The sequence below is a fragment of the Dama dama genome, chromosome 8 (genome assembly GCF_033118175.1).
Source record: "Dama dama isolate Ldn47 chromosome 8, ASM3311817v1, whole genome shotgun sequence".
In the NCBI taxonomy this organism is placed as follows: Eukaryota; Metazoa; Chordata; class Mammalia; order Artiodactyla; family Cervidae; genus Dama; species Dama dama.
The window spans coordinates 16,083,676-16,105,559 of record NC_083688.1 but is presented as its reverse complement, the minus strand read 5'-3'; the positions used below and the strand labels follow the sequence as shown (position 1 = coordinate 16,105,559).

General features: G+C 55.8%; 1 protein-coding gene and 1 long non-coding RNA gene across 5 annotated transcripts; one reads left to right on the top strand and one right to left on the bottom strand.

Annotated features, from left to right (window-relative positions):
• Positions 1 to 1,298: 1,298 nt before the first annotated feature.
• Positions 1,299 to 9,069, bottom strand: LOC133060784 (uncharacterized). Of its 3 annotated transcripts, XR_009693836.1 has the most exons (5): positions 8,804 to 9,069; positions 5,419 to 5,516; positions 3,991 to 5,289; positions 3,032 to 3,186; positions 1,299 to 2,458 (listed from the first exon to the last, which is right to left on the bottom strand). It is a non-coding gene; the product is annotated as an uncharacterized LOC133060784 (long non-coding RNA). The 3 variants fall into 3 exon arrangements; XR_009693837.1 differs by lacking the exon at positions 8,804 to 9,069 and having other exon boundaries at positions 3,991 to 4,109; positions 5,029 to 6,866; XR_009693835.1 differs by lacking the exon at positions 8,804 to 9,069 and having other exon boundaries at positions 3,991 to 6,866.
• A 1,106-nt stretch (positions 9,070 to 10,175) lies between these two features.
• On the top strand, positions 10,176 to 15,808 carry PTMA (prothymosin alpha). 2 transcript variants are annotated; one of them, XM_061148515.1, is made up of 6 exons: positions 10,176 to 10,208; positions 10,716 to 10,964; positions 13,776 to 13,847; positions 14,100 to 14,193; positions 14,739 to 14,812; positions 15,056 to 15,808. In XM_061148515.1, the coding sequence occupies exons 1-6, from the start codon at positions 10,191 to 10,193 to the stop codon at positions 15,101 to 15,103; spliced, it is 555 nt and encodes a 184-aa protein (XP_061004498.1). In that variant the 5' UTR covers positions 10,176 to 10,190; the 3' UTR covers positions 15,104 to 15,808. The 2 variants fall into 2 exon arrangements, with proteins under 2 accessions (XP_061004498.1, XP_061004497.1); XM_061148514.1 differs by having other exon boundaries at positions 14,097 to 14,193.
• The last annotated feature ends 6,076 nt before the right edge of the window (positions 15,809 to 21,884 follow it).

The following is a 21,884-nucleotide window of genomic DNA, read 5'->3' as shown; positions in this document are numbered from 1 at the left end:
AGGGTTGGGCCACAACTTCTTGTCCTGAGCAGTGTGCCTGCACTCGGGCCATCCCTTCCCTGTTGAGGAGGAGAGAGCCAAAGCTGAACTATCTGGTGGAAGCACCATAGAGGGGGCCATGGAGAGCAGAGGCGGATTTTTCAATCATCCTTAAATAATGCAGTGGATTTTACCATTTCTTGGAAAGTCCCCTCAAAGTCAAGAGAATGATAACAGGGAAATGGAGTGGGATGGGACGGAAGTATGAGGGAGGGGCAGAATCACTCAGCTGCGTGGGGGCAGGTGGGGGATTCTGGAAAGGGCTGGGAGAGTAGGGGCCGGCTACTTACGGAGCCAGGGCAGGGGCCGGGGGAGACTGGTGGTGGGCGGCTCCCCCCAGGTGGCGTGGAATGACCTGTGTGCACCCTGCCAGTTCCTTCCAGGGGCCTCCATTTCCTCTCCTGTAAAATGGGGCACCTACCTGGACTGGTGTGAGGCTTAAACAGCATATAACTTGTGAGGAAGTGCTTTGGTTAAAGGGCTCCAGTCTTTTTATCACGATAATTAATTTAGGCCTTAGTTCTAAAGCAGTGGTCCCCAATCTTTTTGGCACCAGGGACCAATTTTTGTGGGCCTTCTCTGCTGGTTCAGCGGTAAAGAATCTGCCTGCCAACGCAGGAGACTACCAGTTCGATCCCCGGTCTGGGAAGATCCTCTGGTGAAGGAAAGGGCAACCCGCTCCAGTATTCTTGCCTGGGAAATCCCATGGACAGAGGAGCCTGGCAGGATACAGTCCATAGAGTTGCAAAAGAGTGACTGAATAACAACCGATTTCGTGGAAGACCATTTTCCTATGGACCGGGATGGTTTTGAGATGATTCCAGTGCATTACATTTATTGTGCCCTTTTATTTCCAATCTAATGCCGCTGCTGGTCTGACAGGAGGTACCAACTGGTACATGGCCTCGAGGTTGGGGGCCCGTGTTCTGAAGTTCATAGAAATACCAAAAGGCCAACAGGAAAAAAAAATGACTGAGGAGGTTAGGTTAAGGGAAAACAAGGTAGGAAGTAAGAGAGGGTAGGGTTGATCCCATCCACCTCAGCATGCTCTGGAACTGGGGAGTGCCCTCAAGGTGGGTGCTGGGCCTCTGGCAGCCCAGACAGGGAGGGAAATGTGCTTAGTTACAAGACACAGAGGGTCTATAAAGAAAAACTAAAGCAAGTTATCTGGGAGAAGTCTTTTTTTTTTTTTTTTTACTGCACCATTTTGTAGGCAGTACCTCAGTTCCCCAACCAGGGATCGAACCCGGGCAGTGAAAGTGCAGAGTCCTAACTACCGGCCCACCAGGGAATTCCCCAGGAGACGTCTCAGGAGGGTGTTATTTATTCCCATTTTACAGGTGAGAAAACTGAAGCTCATGGAGGTTACACCTTGCCCAAGGACTCACATGCTAAGCCACAGAGGCAGGCAAGGAACCCTGCTCTGATGGGCTCCTGCCACCACCCCCAACAAGAGGACAGGAGAGGGACCTGGAGTTTGTGCTTCTAACCACCAGGCTACACTGCCCTGCTGGTGTTGGGGCCTGAAAGGAATTTGTCCTGTGGGTCACTATAAAGGAACATTGTGCAATGTTGGGCTTCCAGAGCCCAGAGCAAGGCCACGATCAATGGTAGCCTGGAGAAATGTTCAAGGCATTGTTGCCAACTGTCTACTGATGTCACGAAAAAGCTCAATGAAACAGCCCGGGCGTATTTATTTTTCAGTAGGCTAACTTACTGGTGAGTCCTTGGCCACAAACAGTTACAAAATGCTGTTCTCCCCGGGTCATTATATCCCACCAGAAGGAATCCTGCCTTGCAACCAGAAATCACCCATCTGGGGAGGATTCTCTGCTCCTTCTGCAACCTGAAAGGCATCTATCTACTGGAGGATGAGCCCCTCAGCTGGTGAAAATAAACTCCTTACCAATTGACAGAGGAAAGTCCAAGAGCCTATCCGTGCCTTTGGAGGAGGCAGGGGTGGGCACAGGCTGGTGGGGGCAGGATTGCTTGTGACCAGCAGCTTTTCCCTTTGAAAGCAGGAGCTACATCTGGTTTTAAAACCCAGCTCTGACAGGTACCCTGGGCAACATCCACCCACTCTGCCTCTGTTTCCTCTCTTGTATTGTTGTTTAGTTGCTCAGCCATGTCTGACTCTTTGTAGCCCCATGGACTGCAGCACGCCAGGCTCCCCTGTCCATTATGATCTCCCAGAGTTTGCTCAAACTCATGTCCATTGAGTCGGTGATACCATCCATCTTGTCTTCTGTTGTCCCCTTCTCCTGCTGCCTTCAGTCTTTCCCAGCATCAGGGCCTTTTCCAGTGAGTCAGTTCTTTGCATCAGGTGGCCAAAGTATTGGGGCTTCGGCTTCAGCATCAGTCCTTCCAGTGAATAACGCAGAGTTGACCTCCGTGAGTGTGGGTAACACGCCACCTAGGACTGAATGGGTTAACGTGGGTCTGGAGTCCAGAGTCATGTCTGACCCAGACTTTGTTCAGTAAACAGGAGCTGCCTGTCTCACCGCCCTCTCTACTGCTTACACCTTGTAGTTCTGTCCCTTGCTGTGCCCCTGCTGGGGCGGGTCTTCAGGGTTCTAGCCCAGTAGCCAGGCCCCATTTGTGGAAGGGCACGTTTGGAACTTCTCTGCTTGTTTGGGGCAAGGCAGCTTTCAGAGGCGCCCTCTCCCCTCTGACCCTCCTGCCTCACCCTCGTGTTCATGCGCCTATCTGGCTGGTTTCCTTGTTGGAGCTGCCCAGGCTCCCTTGCCTCTGCTCTCTCCCTTACTTCTTTCCCTGACCTTAGCTTCTTGCCAAGCCTGATATGCTCCAGGAAGCACCTCTGCCCTGGGCCTTTGAGTTTTCAGAGCCAGCGTCTGCCAGGGACCCCGTCGCTCATCAAGAGGGAGGGTGGGTGGCATGGAGCCCTGGCAGCTGGGGCCAAGGGGCTCTCTTCCTGGCCAGGGGCCACTCTGCTGGCAAATCAGGCACCTATTCTGGGTCCCAGCAACCCCACCTGTAAAAGGAGGCTCTTTTCCATTCTCTCCATCTGCAGAGGCGCTTGCCATAACTGTCTGAAGCATGTTCAGGTTTTCTCTTTTCCTCTGGCATGGAGCAGGTGTTCACATCCAGGATCAGGGCTGGCTCAGTGGAACGTCGGGCCCAATTCCACTTGATTCAGAGAAATAGAATGGTCACTTCTTGATGAAGTATAGCCAGATGTACAGAACACAAGGCCACGCCAAATGGGGGGATACAACCACACCTGCCCCTGCCACCTCCAGCCTGCACTTATGCCCAGAGATCCCCTCTCAATTCAGCCCAGGTGATGGGAACCAGGTGGCGAGGATAAAGAAATTTGCTTAGAACCAGTGTCACACAAGCCTAGGCACTCCTCGTCCTAGGCATCCTCCAGTCCCTAGCATGCCCCAACTCCTACTGGTGGCTCCGTGAAGGGGAGAGGTGGGATTGAAGCGAGGAGTCATGGAGGACCCCCACCACTGCCAGGTGCCAGGCCTGCATGAAGCTGAAAGCTTCCAATAACCAGTAGCTGGGGTTCTCAGCTATGGATATTTCTTTCTTTTTTTAAAAAAGTTATTTATTTATTTTTATTGAAGTATAGTTGATATGCAATATTATATAAGCTACAGGTGTACAATGTAGTGATTCACAATTTTTTCATTGATAAATAATGTCATCATTCTTTTCTTTCTGAAAGATTCAACTCCTGTCATTCTTTTGTAGAAAAGCTAATTGTTGTTGTTTACTAAGTCGTGTCTGACTTTGTGAACCCATGGACTGTAGCCTGTCAGGCTCCTCTCTCCATGGGATTTCCCAGGCAAGAATACTGAAGTGGGTTGCCATTTCCTTCTCCAGGATGGATATTTCTTAATGCTGGTCCTTGCCTGCTTTGAGAGCCATTTCAAGTGGGGCTTCCCAGGTAGTAAAGGGGCTTCCTAGGGGTAAAGAACCTACCTGCCAATGCAAGAGATGTGGGTTCAACCCCTGGGTCAGGAGTATCCCCTGAAGAGGGCACGGCAACTCACTCCAGTGTTCTCGCCTGGAGAATCCCATGGACAGAGGAGACTGGTGGCCTACAATTCATAGGGTCACAAAGAGTCGGACACAACTGAGCGACTAACGCTCGACACTCGTTTCATGCAGGCTCACTTATTAACATTAATCATTAATTTCTGACTTCCCTTTTATCTGTTTCTATAGGTATTCAGAAAACATTTTACTTCCATCATGGCTGCCCATTGTTTAATTATAGTGGTGACTTTGAAGAACATTCTGGAATACATTTTATCATCCTAAAAGTCTTCATTGAGGAAACCGCCAACCTATCACATACGGCCCAAGAGGACACTGGTTACTCCCTCAGTGATAGGTACTTCGTGGGGGGCCTGGGGGGGGGGGTCTCAAAACTGTGTCTTGGCCAAGGACTTTGATGTGGCCCCGTGAACGACTCAGGAAGGAGGGGGTACCAATAGCCGTGCTGCTCCCTCCCTGGAACCTGGACTATATTCTTCCCTCCACTTAGCTAGTGGGAAAAGCGAGGCCTTGCCAGCAGCCAGGTGGATGGCGAGGTGTCTAGCCCATGCTTTCAAAGTAACACTCTTGAAGCACCTAAGTGGTAAGAGAGAGTGGCCTGCCTTGGAGAAAGCTGCCAAGAGCCAGTACACAGTCACAATTGTAGGCCTGGCCACAACACTGTAAGTTAAGAATGTGCTGCAGCTGAGGAGGCCTGGGGCTCTTGGTTCAGGTGTGTGAGCTCTGACTTTCCTCTCAAGCTCTAAATGCCCATGGAGCTTGCACTTCCTTAGAAAGGGTGCTCTTCTTTCCCTTCCTTGGGGAGGTTTGCTCTCTGGAGTAACCTTTCATCCTGTTTTGAGACTTTCCTATGGAATTGTCCAAGCCTCACTTTTTTCCCCCTGTGAAACCCTCAGAAAACCTCTTGGAGGAGAGAACATTGCTTTAAAGGAGGCTGAAATCTCCTCCCTTCACTCCCACCTGGATCTGGAAACCAACAGATTCCTATGCGCTGCACCGGGCAGCTGCGAGCCCTCCCAGGAGGGTGCAGGAGGCCCGACCCCGGTGTCACCCGCTTGCTCTGGGATCTCTGCTAAGCTTCACCATCCTTCTGCTCTGTCATGTGCAAACCAAATGCTCCCGGAGCCACCCTGGCTTCTGCACCGCAGAGAAGCAGCGTTGGAGCTGGAAGCTGTTCTCGGACTGAGCGCTGCAGGTCCATTCTTCGTGTGTCTCAGATTTCTGCAGGAACGCCATAGTTATCAGCACATGAGTAAGGACCAGACCAGGGTAACCAGCCATCCAGCATGTCCAGGCGTTTCCTGGTTGGACCACTGAGTGTTCTGAGCCCGGAACCATCCCATCGATCACCTTGTCTGCACTCCCCCTGGCTGTGAGAGGGGGAGCTGGTGGTGTGTCCTCCATCCCTCATATCTTCTCCCCTCTATTCGAGACTGGGGGTGGCTCCTCTGCCAGGGGTGACGGAAAGATAGAAAAGACCCATTTGAGTTTAACAGAGAAGAGGGAAGAGGAACCTTCAAGATGTCAAAGAGCCAGCCTCTCCCAGCTTCAACTTTAATCAGGTTGAGATTTCTGACATGGCCCAGACCACCGAGGTCCTCAGCTGGGGCCCGCTCTTGGTTCCTGTCTTGCTGGGTTTCCACGTGGGGCCAGGTGCGGAGATGCCCCCTTAAATGCCTCCTCGCGGTCACATACCTGATTAACCTTTCTCCAGACGCCCTGCTTTCACAGCCAGGGCAACAGGGTGTGTGCCCACACATGTTCTCCCCCAGCCAGCACCTTCACCTGCCACCGGGATGCTAGGCCCACGCACTCACAAACGGTACCCAGAGCTTACGCAAAACACCTACTCAGGCTATGCAGGGAGGCACGCTCATGCTCACACACACACACAAGGATGCAGGGAAGAAGGCCTGGGAAGTGGTACAGGCCGGCAGAAGATCCCTGGAGACACCAGGGCATGTGTGCTCAGGGGGTGGCCGGGGTCTTGTACACAGCACACACCACCTCGCTCCAAGCCTCCCCAGAACTCCAGTTTGGCATCAGTTCGGGAGCAGGCCCTGAACTTCAAGAGATGTCCCCCTCCCTCTCCCGACCAGGCAGGAGCCTTTGGGTGGCCAGACCTGTGTGGGTACCAGGGCCTTCTGGCCCGGCTTCCAGGGAGGACAGGCAGGCCCAGGCGTGCTGCACGAGAGAGCAGGCGTGTGGAGGGCGGCTCTTACACAATCCTATCCGGGCTCAGCAGGGCGGGAGAGTTGAAAGGGCCCTGGCAGCTCCCCAGGCCCTGATGCCTGGGCAAGGAAACTACAGCCTGAAACTCCTGGGTTTCTAAAGGCGGGTCTTTTGGAGGCTTGTTCCTCTCAGACTCTGTCCTTCCTCTGAGGCCACAGGGGCTGCTGAGGATGTCAGGCACCAAGTCACAGGCTTCCAGAAACTCAACTCGCCCGGTGCCCTCCTTTCCCACCGAATACAGGAAGAATTTGCTGAAGACATTGTTCCTTTGTCCAGAGTCCTACGAAAACTGTGAAGCCAACCCACTTAGGTACAGATGGCAGCTGGAAAGTGGAATCCTGAGAACACTGACAGCTTTCCTGGTTGTGCCAGACCCTATTTTTAGGCACTTTCTGCATATGAACTTTTTCAGTTTCCACCAGAACCCGTGGAAGGTAGATACTATTCTTGTCATCTCCATTTTTCAAAGGTGGGAAGATAACTCTCCCAAATTCACACAGTGAGCACATGGCAGAGCTGGGATTTGAACCCAGGCAGCTTTACTAGCATTTACATTCTTTCTGGTCTCTTGGGTATTGAAATTGTGAGATGACCAATTAGGAACATGTTGGAAATGGCTTTGGAGCAAGAATTGCAAACTTAAGTGCCTACAGGGTGAGGCAACTGAAAAAAATGTGTGCCCCAGGCCAGCAGAGAAAGGCCTGTTGTCCAGCCGAGAGTGTGCAGGCCACACAGAGGTGTCCCTCCTGCAAATTCTCTAAAACCAAAACTAGCCTGGAGGCCAACTGGGTCCCCTGGCTTAAAGCAGCTCTAACCCAAGCCAGTGTGCCTCAGGCTGTAAACCACCAGGGACAGGACATGTGGGCTCCCAAGGCATTACCAGTTTGTCCTGGGAGGGGGGTGGGGTGTTGAAAGGTCACAGAAGCAGCAAAGGGCAGAGAGGCACCAGTGAGTCAAAGTGACCCGGGACGGGGATAACAACCTGTTCAGAAAGAGCAAAGGAGGTGAGGGGTTGCCTGTCACTGGAGAAACGAGGCTTTTTCTTTTTCTGGCTGTGCTGCGCTCAGGCTTTCTCTAGCTGCAGTAAGTGGGGGCTCCATAGCATGGGTGCTAGGCACATGGGCTTCGGTTGTTGCGGCTGGTGGGCTCCAGAGCACTGGCTCAGTGGTTGTGGCACCTGGGCTTAGTTGGTCCACATAAGAGCTTCCCAGACCAGGGATTGAACCCATGAACCCTCCATTAGCAGGAGGATTCCTAACCATTGGACCATCAGGGAAGTCCTGGAATGAGCTCTCCATTAGCCTAAATAACTTCTTCACTTATGAGGTGTCAAATACCACATGCCTACAGCAAGATGGAGGTTCAAAGCCATAGCTGATTCAGGGCTCATTTAACAACAAAGATTCCTCCACTCTAAGGTTTTAGCCTCAACTTGGTCACTGATTGACTTGGTTACCCCAAGTCCCTTGCTGTAATCTCTTGGTCCGCTTTCCTGACCTGTTAAAAAGGAGAGTGATAGCATATTAGAGGTTGAACCTATAAATCTGCCGATTTTCAGTTTTTTTTTTCCAGTTGGTTTTGACCTTCAAAAAAACATCAGTTTCATAAAACCCAACCCTATAATTGTCCTACCTACTTTGGAAAGTATGGAAAATACCTAAAAATGCTTGAAGCATGAGCCAGACGCTCACTGCCACCTACAGAGCAGGCACCCAGTGTGTGCTCGGTGAACCGAACGCTGGTTCCAGAACCAGGTGCGCATGAGCCTTACTTACCCACCTAGCCAAGCCAGCTGCACAGGGATCAGCGTCAGGCAAAGCAGTTCTTCGAGGGAAATTCACATTCACCCAGTTCCTCCCAGGATCTGCCCCCTCCCCTCGCCACCCCTCCCCCGTTCACTAAGGTCAGAATCCAGAACAATCGTGACCCGTTTTCAGCCGTGGACACAAGAGACGACTGCCCAAGGCCACTATCCAGACAGGGAAGAAGACTCAGTCGCTCAAATGCGGCACAGAAGAAACTCTCAATGCATCCGCCTTCCGTCGACTAAACAATCCCTTCCAGGGTAACCAGAGTTTAAGGGTCGCGCCGCAGGAGGCGCTCTTGTACCCCACGTAGGAGCCGCAGAATCCCTCCACCTCTCGGGATAATATGATACAAAGGAAGGGTCGCGGCCGCAGCGGCCAAGGAGACCCTTCCTACTCTGGGGCGAAGGGCGGCCCCGGTCTCCGTCTCAATTAAGGCAACTGACGGCGGGCGGGAGCGGAGTGAACAAAAAGGTTAGGACGCGTGGCCCCAGGGGACACCACTTGCCAGTTCTTTGGTTTGGCAGGCGCCTGCCCTGGGGGAGAATCGCACCTCCAACCATCGGGGCGCCCTGGGGCAGGGCGGGGACCCGGCGGGCGCCCCACCTCCGCGGTTGCGTACCCCCGACAGGATGGCGACCGCCAGGCAGCGGGAGGTGGCGCGGTGCCCTGTCCTGTCCAGCACCTGCCCCACGTACCCTTCTGCCGGAGAACAGGGAGTCCGGGCTTCTCTTTTCCCCAAAGACAAACTCGCTCGGGAAAGCCCCCACAGGCCAGCGGCCAGAAGGGAAGATGTAAACGGGGATGCGAGCCTGACTAGCGAGCGACAGGGGCAGTGGGAGGGGACCCCGACCCGAGTGGCGCCCCGCCACTCCGCGCCTGCTCCCGGCTAGGCAGCGGAGTCTATGGCCCGAAGGGGTGCAGCCAGGCGAGTGCGCGCTGAGCTTAGTTAAGGGGGTGGGGGTCTCGCGATGGGACTAGGGCCACGGGTCCTTGACTTAAATAAAAGAGAAGGGCGACCCACTCAGTCTCTCTCTTTGCCCCCCGACATCAAGCACTGCTGGACTTGGCAATCGTCCCTCCTCCGCAATCCCAGACTCCGGGTTTTCTCCATTCCCAAATCGGCGGCCCCCAAGAGACAGACAGAGGAACCTGCCAATGGCAGGACGCAAAGCGTCAACTTTGTGTTCGCCCGCCACTCTCAGCCAGTGTGCGCTCGCTTCTCCCGAGTCCCGCCTTCCGTGTCGGGCGCCCCCTTCTGGCAACACGGAGATGAACCCTATCTGTCGCCATCTTGTGTGTGGCACAGGTATTTTTTCTCTCGAACGTCTTTGCACTCAATTCGATCTTTCCTGCCACAAAGCCGGTGTCTCAGTTCGACAGCCAAGTGCGATAGCGATAAGGAGACGGTTGCCCACGGCTTTCAGATCGTCCGAGTGGGGTGGGTCGCCACGTCACGCCACGTTCGCCGAGCCCAGCGCCATCTTGAGTGTGGCGTCCAGATGATTCCCTTCTTCGGGCTCCGCGTGTTCCCTAAATGGCGCCCAAAACTTCAAGGAGCCCCCAAGGACTAGCCCACCCGGTCTGAGGGACGATTACGCCCCCTCGAGTAACCTAGCAAGGAATATGTTCAAGTTCCCTTCACAGAGCCTTAAGTGGGGCGGGAGAGCGACAGACTCGAAGGCCGGGCCCTGGAAGCAACCCAGTAGCTGTCGCGACGGCAGTGACCGCTCGGGGCAGGCGCAAACCACAGCCCCGAAGTGCGGGCACCCGCTGTGTGTTGCGACGTCCGTGGGCTGTTCAGCTCGACGACAGAGCCCATACCGGCCCTCGAGTCCCCTCGATGCACGAATACCCACAACGTGAATGCTTGGCACGAAGCCCACTCGTCGGCTGGCTTTGGCGACGGGCGCCTAGGCTGGGTAGTGGGCGAAGGGTTCACCTCCCCAAAGACTCGGGGCACCCAGAACTGGACGCGGGTAGAGGACGTTAAGGGGTGGCCGAGGTACGCGGGTCTCGGCCTCACGCCCTCATCGCTCGTCGTGGGGCTTTCCACCGACTTGCGCTCGGAAAATTCGTGGTGGAATGTGCCAAGGCGCGGGGGTGAGCATCCCCGGGCTACGCAGGGCACCGCCCGGGGCGAGCACAGCCCAGCACCCGGCCTGCCCCTCCCCCTCGCTGGCAGCCGTCTTGTGGGCCAGCCCCCTCCTCCTCCTCCTCCTCTTCTTCCCTCCCCTCCTCCTTCCGAGCAACTGCGGGGAGGGGTGAGGACTGGGTGGGGGGGAGGTGGGGGCTGGGCGGGCAGCTTTGCCGCGCTTTGGCTTTCTGCGTCAGCAGCCCCGAGCAAAACAGCAGCGGGAGCGCGCGCCCCGAATGCGAGTGCGCGCCCCTCCCCCCGCGGCGTCGGTGCTGCCGAGACCCGGCAAACTCAGACCCCGAATGACAGGGCGGCCGGCGACTGCGCAGCACGGACGCACCAAGGCACTGCCGCTTTAAGCATGCTTGCCCATTGTTCGGAATCGAGCCAATGAGCGAGCGCCCGCTCCCTGCCCGCAGCCAATGGCGTTCTGGTAAAGGAGGCCGAGCGCCGCCCACTAATCTATATTAAAGGTTCTGGCGCCGCGTGAGTTCCCCACTGGCTGCTCTGAAAAGCCATCTTTGCATTGTTCCCGTCTCTGGCTTCCCCGCTCGCCGCAGCCACCTCCGCCGCGCGCCATCTCCGCCGCCGCGGACTCCGGCAGCGTTACCGCCAGAGTCCTCCAACTCCCGCTTTTCTTCTCAGTCCGTTGCATCGGATCACCGGAGTGCCCCATCATGTCAGACGCGGCCGTGGACACCAGCTCCGAGATCACCACCAAGGTGAGGTTAGACGCCGCCCGCCCGCCCTTTTGGGGTCCGCGCGCCGCCACTGCCGGAGCGGTGTTTGGCGCGCAGCGCCCGGCTCTGCCCGGAGCCCGCTGTTATTCCCATTCGCTGAGGAACCCACCGGCTCCCGGCCTAGGCTACTAGGTAGCCCACTCTTTGTGCGCGTGCGGGGGAGGGGGCGGGAAGCGCAGTGGGCAAACGTGATGCCCATCCAGGAGTGACCTGGGGGCCCTCAGGGACCCGGAGATGCCGGTGCGGAGGCCGACAGGCTCGAGGGGAGGCTGCTGCACGGGCTCCCGAAACTTGTTTGTGACTCTGTGGAGTGGCGGCCGGAGGATAGGGGCCTGGCTAGGGGGGGTCGTCGGCCCACGGGGCGCGCGAAGATAAGTTTGAAACTGGAGCGCTTTTGGAATCGGAAGTGCCGGGGTGGGGGGGCCCGCGTGTGCGGGCGCGGGCCGGCTGCGGGAAGTGGCGGCTCTGGCGAGCGCCCGTTCGCGGCGCTGCTCTTTGTTCGGCGCCGGGCGGCCGAGTTTTCGCGCCTTGTAGTGGATCCGAGGAGGTTTATCTGGACTAGGTTCCGATAAGGCGGAGCAGGGCGGCGGGGCCGCGGTGTCGGTTGTCTTCCCGCGGAGGTGTGAAGGTCTCCGCCCTGGCTGTCCTCGGGGAGGGGAGGTGGGTTTCCCGGGGTGTGCGGGAGTGTGCCGGGAGCAGCCGGCCAGCCTCAGTAACTCACCAGCGGTACCAGGTTTCGCTGAGGAGGAGGCGAGCCCACGCGCTGGAGGGGAGGAAACGGAAAGTGAAGGAGCGGCGCGCCGGGGCGACGAGGGGCGCCCCCCGCGGCTGCCCGGGGGCACCGAGTGTGCGGCTGCTTTGGGGACTACGTGGGCGAACAAAAGCTGCGGCCACGACTACCTTCTTGCGGGGCCGAGCCGCGCGCCGGGGGCTGTTGAGGCCCGGTGATGCGGCTTCACTGCCCTCGGTTTTGAGATCCTGCGCGTTTGGCGCAGCTCCGCTCCTGCGCGCCGCGTCGGTCCGGCTGCCTACCCTGGGGAGTGTCTCCGCCCTCGGCGGGAGCATGGCACTTTGCGAGGGGACCGCTTTTTTTTATCCTTTGGTCCTTATTCCTGCCCCTGCGGAGACAGGCGCGAGTCACCTTGGCGTCTCCTTAACCCCTGTGCCCCTGGCGTCACCCCTGGTTCTTTCCCAGGGGCGACTCCCCGAGAGGAGCGGGGTTTGGGACACGGATCTCCGCCCGGGCTCCCTCCGACTCTCTCTGGGCCCAGCCAGGGAACTAGTTTGAAGGAGAGGGTCAGCCCTTCCCAGCGCGGGCGTTCGCTTTTCTCCCCCCAAGGTGATTTCCCGGCAAACTCAGGAGCCTTAAATGCCCGTGTGAAATGCGTCTCCGACGGCCTCGGGCTGCGGGGCTGCTAAAACCCCGCGGACTTTGGGGCGACCTCCTGCGGGGCTTTGCCCGCCAAATACAGAGACGTAGGCCTGCGAGGGGAGGCGGCGGGGGCGCCCAGAGGCCCGGAAAGACTGGAGAGCAACTGGCGCGCGCCCGGCGGTGCCAGTGCAGCCAGCGGGCGCCGGGTCTCCAGGGTCAGGGGCGCACTCGGAGGCCCGGGGCCACGTGCTCCGCGCGCGCGGTGCGTGCAGAGGCCCGCGCGCAAAGCCCGCCGGGCGGGGGTGCGCGCCTGCGCGCCACGACCTCCCCGCCCCCACAACTCCCCGGGGCTCCGGCCGCCAGGGGGCGGGAGCGGGCGGTGTCGGGGTCCGTGCCGTGTCGGACAGGGATCACCAGGAGGATGGGGCCAGCAGGTGCCCCGGGGCCCTTCACCGGAAGGCGCTCGAGCGGCCTCCGGTTCCTGGGCTGCTCGAAGCCTGTTTGTGTTGGCGGCAGAGTGTGCCGCACTGGGTGGAAAAAATTACCGGGCTGCGGGGTGTCCGCGGCGGCGCTGCCCCTTGGGGCACGGGCAAGGCACGGCCTGAGGGACACCGAGCTGGCCCTCGGATGGGCGAGAGAGCCACGGAGGGAAATTTGGCGCTCCCAAGTGCCAAATTTCAGGGATGGCGTGCCTGAGTGCAGCAAGGCCTGGTTTGGGCCCAGGAGTGTGTCGCCTGAGCCCGTGACCATGTCCAGGGCTGTGGTTTGCCTCCTCCTGGGATGGCTGTGGCTTATGGAGGGGTCGGTGGGATTCTGGTTCCTTCAAAGAAAGCCCTGCGCTTGCCAGATCATGGGCTCCGAGCTCGGCTGCGGGGCCTCTGGCTGGAGAAGCGGCTTCCCCAGTTTTGCCAGTTAGTTCCCTCCCATTCCCTTCCCAGGCTAGTCCACCCACGGGAGTCCTCCCGCAGTGTCAGGGCCCTCCCCCATTGCCTTATTTATTTATGGCACATACCTGGTGTCTTCCAAGAAGGATTTGTGAGAGGCGGAGCTCTCTGGTTGGAAACAAGTGTGTGATGAGAGAGTGTGAGTGAAGTGTTCCTGGGCTCGTCTGCCCGGCCAGACAGGTTTCGGGCTGTGGTGCCACATGGCTTGTTTCCTAAGAAGCATGAGTAAAGGTGCGGTGGGAACCGCTGTCCTGGATCCGTTTTTAAAAGTGTGTTGTGTGTTTTTAAGGGTAGAGAAGTAGGATGAGATCCTGGCCACAGACACGCAGTATTCTTTGCTCTCTCTCACCTGTAACTTTGAGCTTGTAACTTGGGACATCAGGATTGGCACTGAGTCCCTCCTACCTGTAGGTTTGGGCCCTTTTGCCAGCCCTAGGCTACTCAGAAGATTTAATGGTTCCCTTTTCCTTTTTGAAGGACTTAAAGGAGAAGAAGGAAGTTGTGGAGGAGGCGGAGAATGGGCGAGAGGCACCTGCAAATGGGAATGCTGTGAGTGTCTGCTGTGGTCATGACCCCCAGCAGCTCCTGGCCTGGAGTTCTTAAAAGACTTGGGGCTTAATCAGGGGTGGGGGGGCGAGGCCTTGGTCAGTTCTGTACTGGGATCTCTGGCTGGAACTTGAGGGGGCATCTCTCTGGGGATCTAGTCTGTAGAAGCCCAGGGCAGGGTCTGGAAGAAGGGACGTTGGGGGCAGAGTGACATTCTGTCCTCATCAACAAGCTGCTCTGCTTTCTGTCGAGGAGAATGAGGAAAATGGGGAGCAGGAGGCCGACAACGAGGTAGACGAAGAAGAGGAGGAAGGTGGGGAGGAAGAGGAGGAGGAGGAGGAAGGCGACGGTGAGTAGCTTTGTTCCTCTAGTACCTTTTTCTGGTCATTCCTAGCAGATGGGGAGGGACTGGGGTCTCCCGGGGGGTGGCAGGTCCAAGGGACCACCTCCAACTGGGCTTGTAGCCGCAGAGCCAGCATCTTCCTCACTTCAGGCCAGTGACTGGGGCTGTGCCCCCAGCACCACGCTCACTCCCACTGGAGAGTGCCCTCCATGCCCTGATCAATTGGTTGGTGGGGCTTCTCTGGTTTCACTTGGGTCTTCTTACCTCTGATGACAAGATGCCCGTGATGGGCAGTGCGGGTGCAGTGACTGCCCGGCTTGTCAGGCAGCAGAGATGGCTCGGTGGCACTCAACCCTGGCTACTCTTACTGGAGATTGCCCAAGGAGCTGTGGTTTTCCTGTCACCGTGTCCATTCCCGCCCCGCCCCCCCCCCCCCCCCCCCACACACACACACCGTTGGTGGCTGCCAATGAGTGGGAGAGTCTCAGGACCCACTGTGCCTGGTTAGTTCAGGAAGGCAGAGTGGTTTACCTGGGCTTTGTTTTCTCCAGGTGAGGAAGAGGATGGAGATGAAGATGAGGAGGCCGAGGCAGCTACGGGCAAACGGGCAGCTGAAGATGACGAGGTGGGTCTGGTCTGGCTCAAGTTGGGAGGGAGGGCTGGAATCTGAGACACTAACACTGGAGGGGGCTGATGGAACTTAAGTGGTTATAAGATGTGGTGTGTGGTCCTTCTCCTGAGCTGGAGTGGGAACAGGGGCCCTCTGGAACCGCGCATGCCTGGTTTTAGCTCTGCCAGCAGGAGCTCAGCCAGTGGGAGGGTGGGCCCAGGGGATTGGAAGAGGCCTTGACAATCCTTCCCTTCCCAGGATGACGATGTGGATACCAAGAAGCAGAAGACTGATGAGGATGACTAGACAGCAAAAAAGGAAAAGTTAAACTTAAAAAAAAAAAAAAAAAGGCCGCCGTGACCTATTCACCCTCCACTTCCCGTCTCAGAATCTAAACGTGGTCACCTTCGAGTAGAGAGGCCCGCCCGCCCGCCCCTGGCGGGCAGCGCCACCCGCAGACAACAGCGCTCTCCACCACCCAACCAAAACCACAACGTGAATTTGCAACAGGGGAGGAAAAAAGAACCAAAACTTCCAAGGCCCTGCTTTTTTTCTTAAAGTACTTTAAAAAGGAAAATTTGTTTGTATTTTTTATTTACATTTTATATTTTTGTACATATTGTTAGGGGTCAGCCATTTTTAATGATCTCGGATGACCAAACCAGCCTTCGGAGCGTTCTCTGTCCTACTCTGACTTTACTTGTGGTGTGACCATGTTCATTATAATCTCAAAGGAGAAAAAAAACCTTGTAAAAAAAGCAAAAACAACAACAAAAAAAAAACAATCTTATTCCGAGCATTCCAGTAACTTTTTTTGTGTATGTACTTAGCTGTACTATAAGTAGTTGGTTTGTATGAGATGGTTAAAAAGGCCAAAGATAAAAGGTTTCTTTTTTTCCTTTTTTTGTCTATGAAGTTGCTGTTTATTTTTTTGGCCTGTTTGATGTATGTGTGAAACAATGTTGTCCAACAATAAACCGGAATTTTATTTTGCTGAGTTGTTCTAACAAAGCTGTCTCAGGCCTGGTTTTTCTGTTCTGGTTTCTTTAGGCTTTCTCCAGAGGGGCAGGGGCAAGAAGAGGGGAGGATCTTCAACTCTGACCCTGCTGTCCTTCCTGGGGACAGTGGGTTGGAGACCTCAGTTTGGGGAGGTGGTGCCCCTTGGCACCAGGGTCTGGTGGGTGGCCATCCTGTAGTCAAGGACTGAGCTGCAACTGGCTAATGGGGATGTGATGGGAGCACTAGACCTATGGGCTGAGGAGGGAGCCACTTACCAGCTTCATCTCTTCCTAGGATTGTAGTGAGAGCATCTTCACTGAAGTTGTTTAACCCAGTTTCATTGGAAAGGTGCGGACACCTGTACGCTGGGGGAACAGGCTACATGCTGGGCTGCCCTCTGAATCCAGGAGGTGGGGTGGGGGGTGGTCCAGGCCCAAGTGTGAACTCGGGGCCAAAGATCCCAGAGATGTCATCTCCCTGTGGGACAATGGCTAGCCCTGCCCTTCACCTCAAAGGCCTCACTGGATTATCCTGGCCACTGAATGGCTCCCCCTGGTGGTGACACGTGGCATCTTCTGGTCCCTTAGGACATACATTCCAGACAGGAATGCAGCCTAGGTTTAGTCACTAAGAGCTAAGTCTTGTCCAACCTTTGGGACCCCAGAGATTGTAGCCTGCCAGGCTCCTCTATCCATGGGATTTCCCATGTAAGAATACTGGAGTAGGTTGCCATTTTCTTACCTAGGGGACCTTCCTGACCCAGGGATTGAACCTGGGTCTCCTGCATTGCAGGGGGATTCCTTAGCGACCTTGCTCTTTTTCAAAATCCCGATCTCCAGAAGAAGCAAATACCTTGGTTGAGGGAGAGACACCCTGCCCCTTCAGCACAGTAAGGGGTGATGGGTGAGCTGCTTGAAGTTTTCAGACAGGTGAGTCAGGACAGTTGAGTCAGGAGAGCAAACTGGACAAAGGGACAAGCTCAAGCCCTCAGGGAGAGAGGTGACTGTTAAAGAGCGCTCTTAAGAACCTTCTGGGGGGAAAAAAAAAACTTCTGGGGTCTACAGATGAGCCTCGTGTGGTGGGGTGGGTCCACAGAGGAGCCTCGTGTGTGTGGTGTGAGGGGTCCACAGAGGAGCCTTGTGTGTGTGGTGTGAGGGGTCCACAGAGGAGCCTTGTGTTTGTGTGGTGTGAGGGGTCCACAGAGGAGCCTCGTGTGTGTGGTGTGAGGGGTCCACAGAGGAGCCTTGTGTGTGTGGTGTGAGGGGTCCACAGAGGAGCCTTGTGTTTGTGTGGTGTGAGGGGTCCACAGAGGAGCCTTGTGTTTGTGTGGTGTGAGGGGTCCACAGAGGAGCCTCGTGTGTGTGTGTGGTGTGGGTGGGTCCACAGAGGAACCCTGTGTGTGTGTGGTGTGAGGGGTCCACAGAGGAGCCTTGTGTGTGTGGTGTGAGGGGTCCACAGAGGAGCCTCATGTGTGGTGGGAGGTGTCTACAGAGGAGCCTCATGTGTGTGTAGTGTGGGTGGGTCCACAGAGGAGCCTCGTGTGTGTGTGGTGTGAGGGGTCCACACAGGAGCCTCGTGTGTTGTGTGTGGGGTCCACAGAGGAGCCTTGTGTGTGTGTGGTGTGAGGTGTCCACAGAGGAGCCTTGTGTTTGTGTGGTGTGAGGGGTCCACAGAGGAGCCTCGTGTGTGGTGTGAGGGGTCTACAGCAGAGCCTAGTGTGTGGTGTGAGGGGTTTACAGCAGAGCCTCGTGTGTGGTGTGAGGGGTCCACAGAGGAGCCTCGTGTGTGTGGTGTGAGGGGTCCACAGAGGAGCCTAGTGTGTGTGTGTGTGTGGTGTGGGTGGGTCCACAGAGGAACCTTGTGTGTGTGTGTGGTGTGAGGGGTCCACAGAGGAGCCTCGTGTGTGGTGTGAGGGGTCCACAGAGGAGCCTCATGTATGTGGTATGAGGGGTCCACAGAGGAGCCTCGTGTGTGTGTGTAGTGTGGGTGGGTCCACAGAGGAGCCTTGTGTGTGTGTGATGTGAGGGGTCCACAGTGGAGCCTCCTGTGTGGTGTGAGGGGTCCACAGAGGAGCCTCGTGTGTGTGTAGTGTGGGTGGGTCCACAGAGGAGCCTTGTGTGTGTGTGTGATGTGAGGGGTCCACAGTGGAGCCTCCTGTGTGGTGTGAGGGGTCCACAGAGGAGCCTTGTGTTTGTGTGGTGTGAGGGGTCCACAGAGGAGCCTTGTGTGTGTGGTGTGAGGGGTCCACAGTGGAGCCTCCTGTGTGGTGTGAGGGGTCCACAGAGGAGCCTTGTGTGTGTCATGTGTGTCCACAGCTGAGCTGCGTGTGTGTGCTGTGAGGGGTCCACAGAGGAGCCTCATGTGTGGTGGGGGGTGTCTACAGAGGAGCCTCATGTGTGTGTAGTGTGGGTGGGTCCACAGAGGAGCCTTGTGTGTGTGTGGTGTGAGGTGTCCATAGAGTAGCCTTGTGTATGGTGTGAGGGGTCCACAGAGGAGCCTCGTGTGTGGTGTGAGGGGTCTACAGCAGAGCCTAGTGTGTGGTGTGAGGGGTTTACAGCAGAGCCTCGTGTGTGGTGTGAGGAGTCCACAGAGGAGCCTTGTGTGTGTGTGTGGTGTGGGGTCCACAGAGGAACCTCGTGTATGTGTGGTGTGAGAGGTCCACAGCTGAGCTTCATGTGTGGTGTGAGGGGTCCACAGAGGAGCCTCGTGTTTGTGGTGTGAAGGGTCCACAGAGGAGCTTCGTGTGTGGTGTGAGGACTCTCAAGAGTCTGCTCCAACACCACAGTTTAAAAGCACCAATTCTTCGGCGCTCAGCTTTCTTTATAGTCCAACTCTCACGTCCATACATGACCACTGGAAAAACCATAGCCTTTACTAGACGGACCTTTGTTGACAAAGTGATGTCTCTGCTTTTTAATATGCTGTCTAGGTTGGTCATAACTTTCCTTCCAAGGAGTAAGTATCTTAATTTCATGGCTGCAATCACCATCTGCAGTGATTTTGGAGCCCAGAAAAATAAAGTCAGCCACTGTTTCCACTGTTTCCTCATCTATTTGCCATGAAGTGATGGGACCGGATGCCATGATCTTAGTTTTCTGAATGTTGAGCTTTAAGCCAACTTTTTCACTCTCCTTTTTCACTTTCATCAAGAGGCCCTTTAGTTCTTCACTTTCTGCCATAAGGGTGGTTAGTGTAGGGCAAATAACAGCCCTGCTGGGCCTCCATCTGCCTGAAGGCAACACTAGCATGAGGCGTGTGCCACGGCCCAGAGCCGCTTTTCCTAGGGTCTTAAGTCTGCACTGTGAGCTCACCACACTCACCTTCCCATCCGTACTGCTCACCCCTCCAAAGGTTTGGTCTGGAACTGCCCCTGCTGCCTTCAGCAGAACCCACTTCTCTGTAGTCCCGAGTTTAGTACACAATTTATCACTGCCTGGGACCTGTCCTCAGGGTACAGGGTCGCCTGGATCCTATTCAAGTTCTCTCCAAAGGAAGGACAGGATGCCCAAGGACTCGGAGTTGGAAGATTTGTGGGGAATGGGCGCCGCCTGGTGGACATAGAGAAACTGCATGTGGCTCTCTTGGGTTCACAGCCTCCGCCAAAAACAAGATCTTTCTCCCTCTCAGGAAGGAACCCCAGTCAGACATGAAAGTCGGTGGTCATTTCCCAAGCCTTCCCTCTGGACAGCTGATGGCCCATCTCAGGGTTCTGATCCTTCTTTTCCTGGAGTGGAGACCGCAGGCCTCCCAGAGCCAGAGCTGAGACCAGGGTTGGCTCCTCTGGAGTCATGGGAGTCCCCTGGATTCTGGACCCTCTTGTTTCAAACTCCCTCTTGTTTGAAAGTGTTAGTCGCTCAGTCATGTCCGACTCTTTGCGACCCTGTAAACTGTAGCCCACCAGGCTCCATTGCGCTTCCCTTCTCCAGGGAATCTTCCCGACCCAGGAATTGAACCCGGGGTCTCCTGCATTGCAGGCAGATTCTTTACCATCTGAATACCAGGGAAGCCCTCTGTCTTGTTTAGTTCTGTTGAAATGCGTGGTGTGCAGAGCGTCCTCCTAGGGCAGGCACAGCTTTTGGCCATCTCTGGGCCCTATTGTAGGACTCCACACAGTGGCTGCTGCCCTGATGAGGCTCTAGGGCCTCAATTGATTGGATCTGGGGGTGGGGGACGGGGGTTCCCAGCTGTACTCCCTGGAACTCTGCCTCCCTTCCAGGCTGCCCCAGGCCTGAGGGCCAGGATCTGGGGTCACCTCTCCATGGCTTCGTTGCTGGCCCAAGGGCCCAAAGGCCTCCCAGGTCCCAGTCCTTCCAGGACCCTGATGCCCACTCTCCCCTGTGGCCTCCTGTGTCCTGGATGCAGGCCAGCCCTTCCTGCCTCAGGTCCCTGGCCACTCTGGTCCCTCCTGGTGGAAGTTGCTTCATGAGGATGAAAACCCTGGTAACAGCTTTACTTGAGCTGGTCCAATTCTGCAGTGTGGCTGCTTGTCCCTCCCAATGTCAACCCTTTGTAGGCAAGGACAGGGCTGTCCTCAGCCTATGGAGACCTCAGTCTATACCCACAGGGTCTGGTCTGAGCTCAGAGAGGTGATGAAGGCTCAAATAAGGAAACAGAGGTGAAACATTCTAAAACTGCCTGGGACATTGACCTTATATACTGGGTGAATAATATGTGCATTATTTATGGAGATTGCCTAGCAGCCAGTGCCTGGTGTGGATTCCACGAAGTCCTGGGCATAGCCAAGAACCCAACTAGAAGGGTGTATGTGCCCTTGGGAGCTTTCCATCAAGGCTGCTGCCCATAGCAACATGAAGTGCCAGGTGGTCATTTGAGACAAGCTCATTTCACATGCACCCATGCTGGGGCCCAGCTGTGAGGCTCTTGGCAGCGAGCAGATCCCTTGAAGGAAGCAGATGCTAGTGAGGATTCCAGAAGGTACTGGGGACATCTGTTGTTTTTGCGACCAGCAGTCTTTACTGTTCTCTTGGCAATAATCTCCTGAGACTGTTCAGTCTGCCTCCTGGATAATTTCCCCTCTCCCAATCTTAATCAAGCCTCACAGGAAGGATGTGGTTTGGTCCTGGCCAGTCAGTGCCTGGAGGCACCCTCTGGCTAAACTGATTGGCTCAAGTTGATCCAATCAGAGTGAGCCCTGAGATTTTTGCCTGAGTTGTTGGGAAGAGAACAAACTTGATTCTGAGACTTGGGCATTGAACTTGGGTAGCTGAGTAAGAAGCTGAGGCTGCAGCCCACATGGATAGCAGCAGAGTTGAGCCAAGAGGCAGAGGAACCCTGAGTTTTCTGATGACCTTGCTTGAGCCCCTGAGTTTAGCCATGCCTGAAGCTAGAACAATCTTTTGACTTGTTAATTATACATGTCAGTAAATTTCTTCCTAGCTCAGGCTGGTTCATGTTGGGTTTTCTGTGGTCTCTGAGTCATACCAGTAAACAGGTGAATACAGGGCTCCAGGCTCCGGTCTCCAAGGCCAACCAGGCTTCCATGAACAAAGACAGCCTGAAGGAGGAGGAGCATGGAGGTGTGGGGGATTGCTTCTCTGGTGAGGTTGAGAGGGAACAGGGGGAGGTGAATCAGCCTCGGAAGAGGCTGTGATACTCATGGCCTATCTCTCAGCAGGATGGCAAAGTACTGCTGGATTCATTCTCAACTGGGGGTGGGCATTGGGGAGAGAGGGCCCGGGTCATCTGAGCTGCCCCTCATGTATCACCCGCCTGGAGACCCCTTTTCCCTCATCTCTAGTCCCAGGACTCTCTGGTCCTCTGATCTCCCAGCGACTCACTGAACTTCCAGCATTCCCATCTGTGCCTCACAGTCAGGGTCTCACTAAACTAACTCGATTGCTCTCGAAGGCCAGAGGTAAGAGGTGAGACTCTCCGTCTTTATGCCGCCTGGTGCCTCCCAACTGTCTCTCTGTCTCAAGGTGGGCCTGAGAGGTGAGATCCCCTGTGTGGAGAAGTGCTGGGCTAACCAATGTCCAAAGTGTCTTCTTTCCACAGAACTCACTGGGTCTTTAATATACTAAGGAGTCTCCAGGAATAAGGTTTAACATGCAGCTCATCCCAAGTTTAT

What these genes read in the sequence shown, in the direction of transcription:
- PTMA (XM_061148514.1), top strand. An exon ending in CACCTGCAAATGGGAATGCT is followed by an intron (nt 13,848 to 14,096) that starts GTGAGTGTCTGC and finishes CTTTCTGTCGAG; the next exon opens with GAGAATGAGGAAAATGGGGA. An exon ending in GGAGGAGGAGGAAGGCGACG is followed by an intron (nt 14,194 to 14,738) that starts GTGAGTAGCTTT and finishes TGTTTTCTCCAG; the next exon opens with GTGAGGAAGAGGATGGAGAT.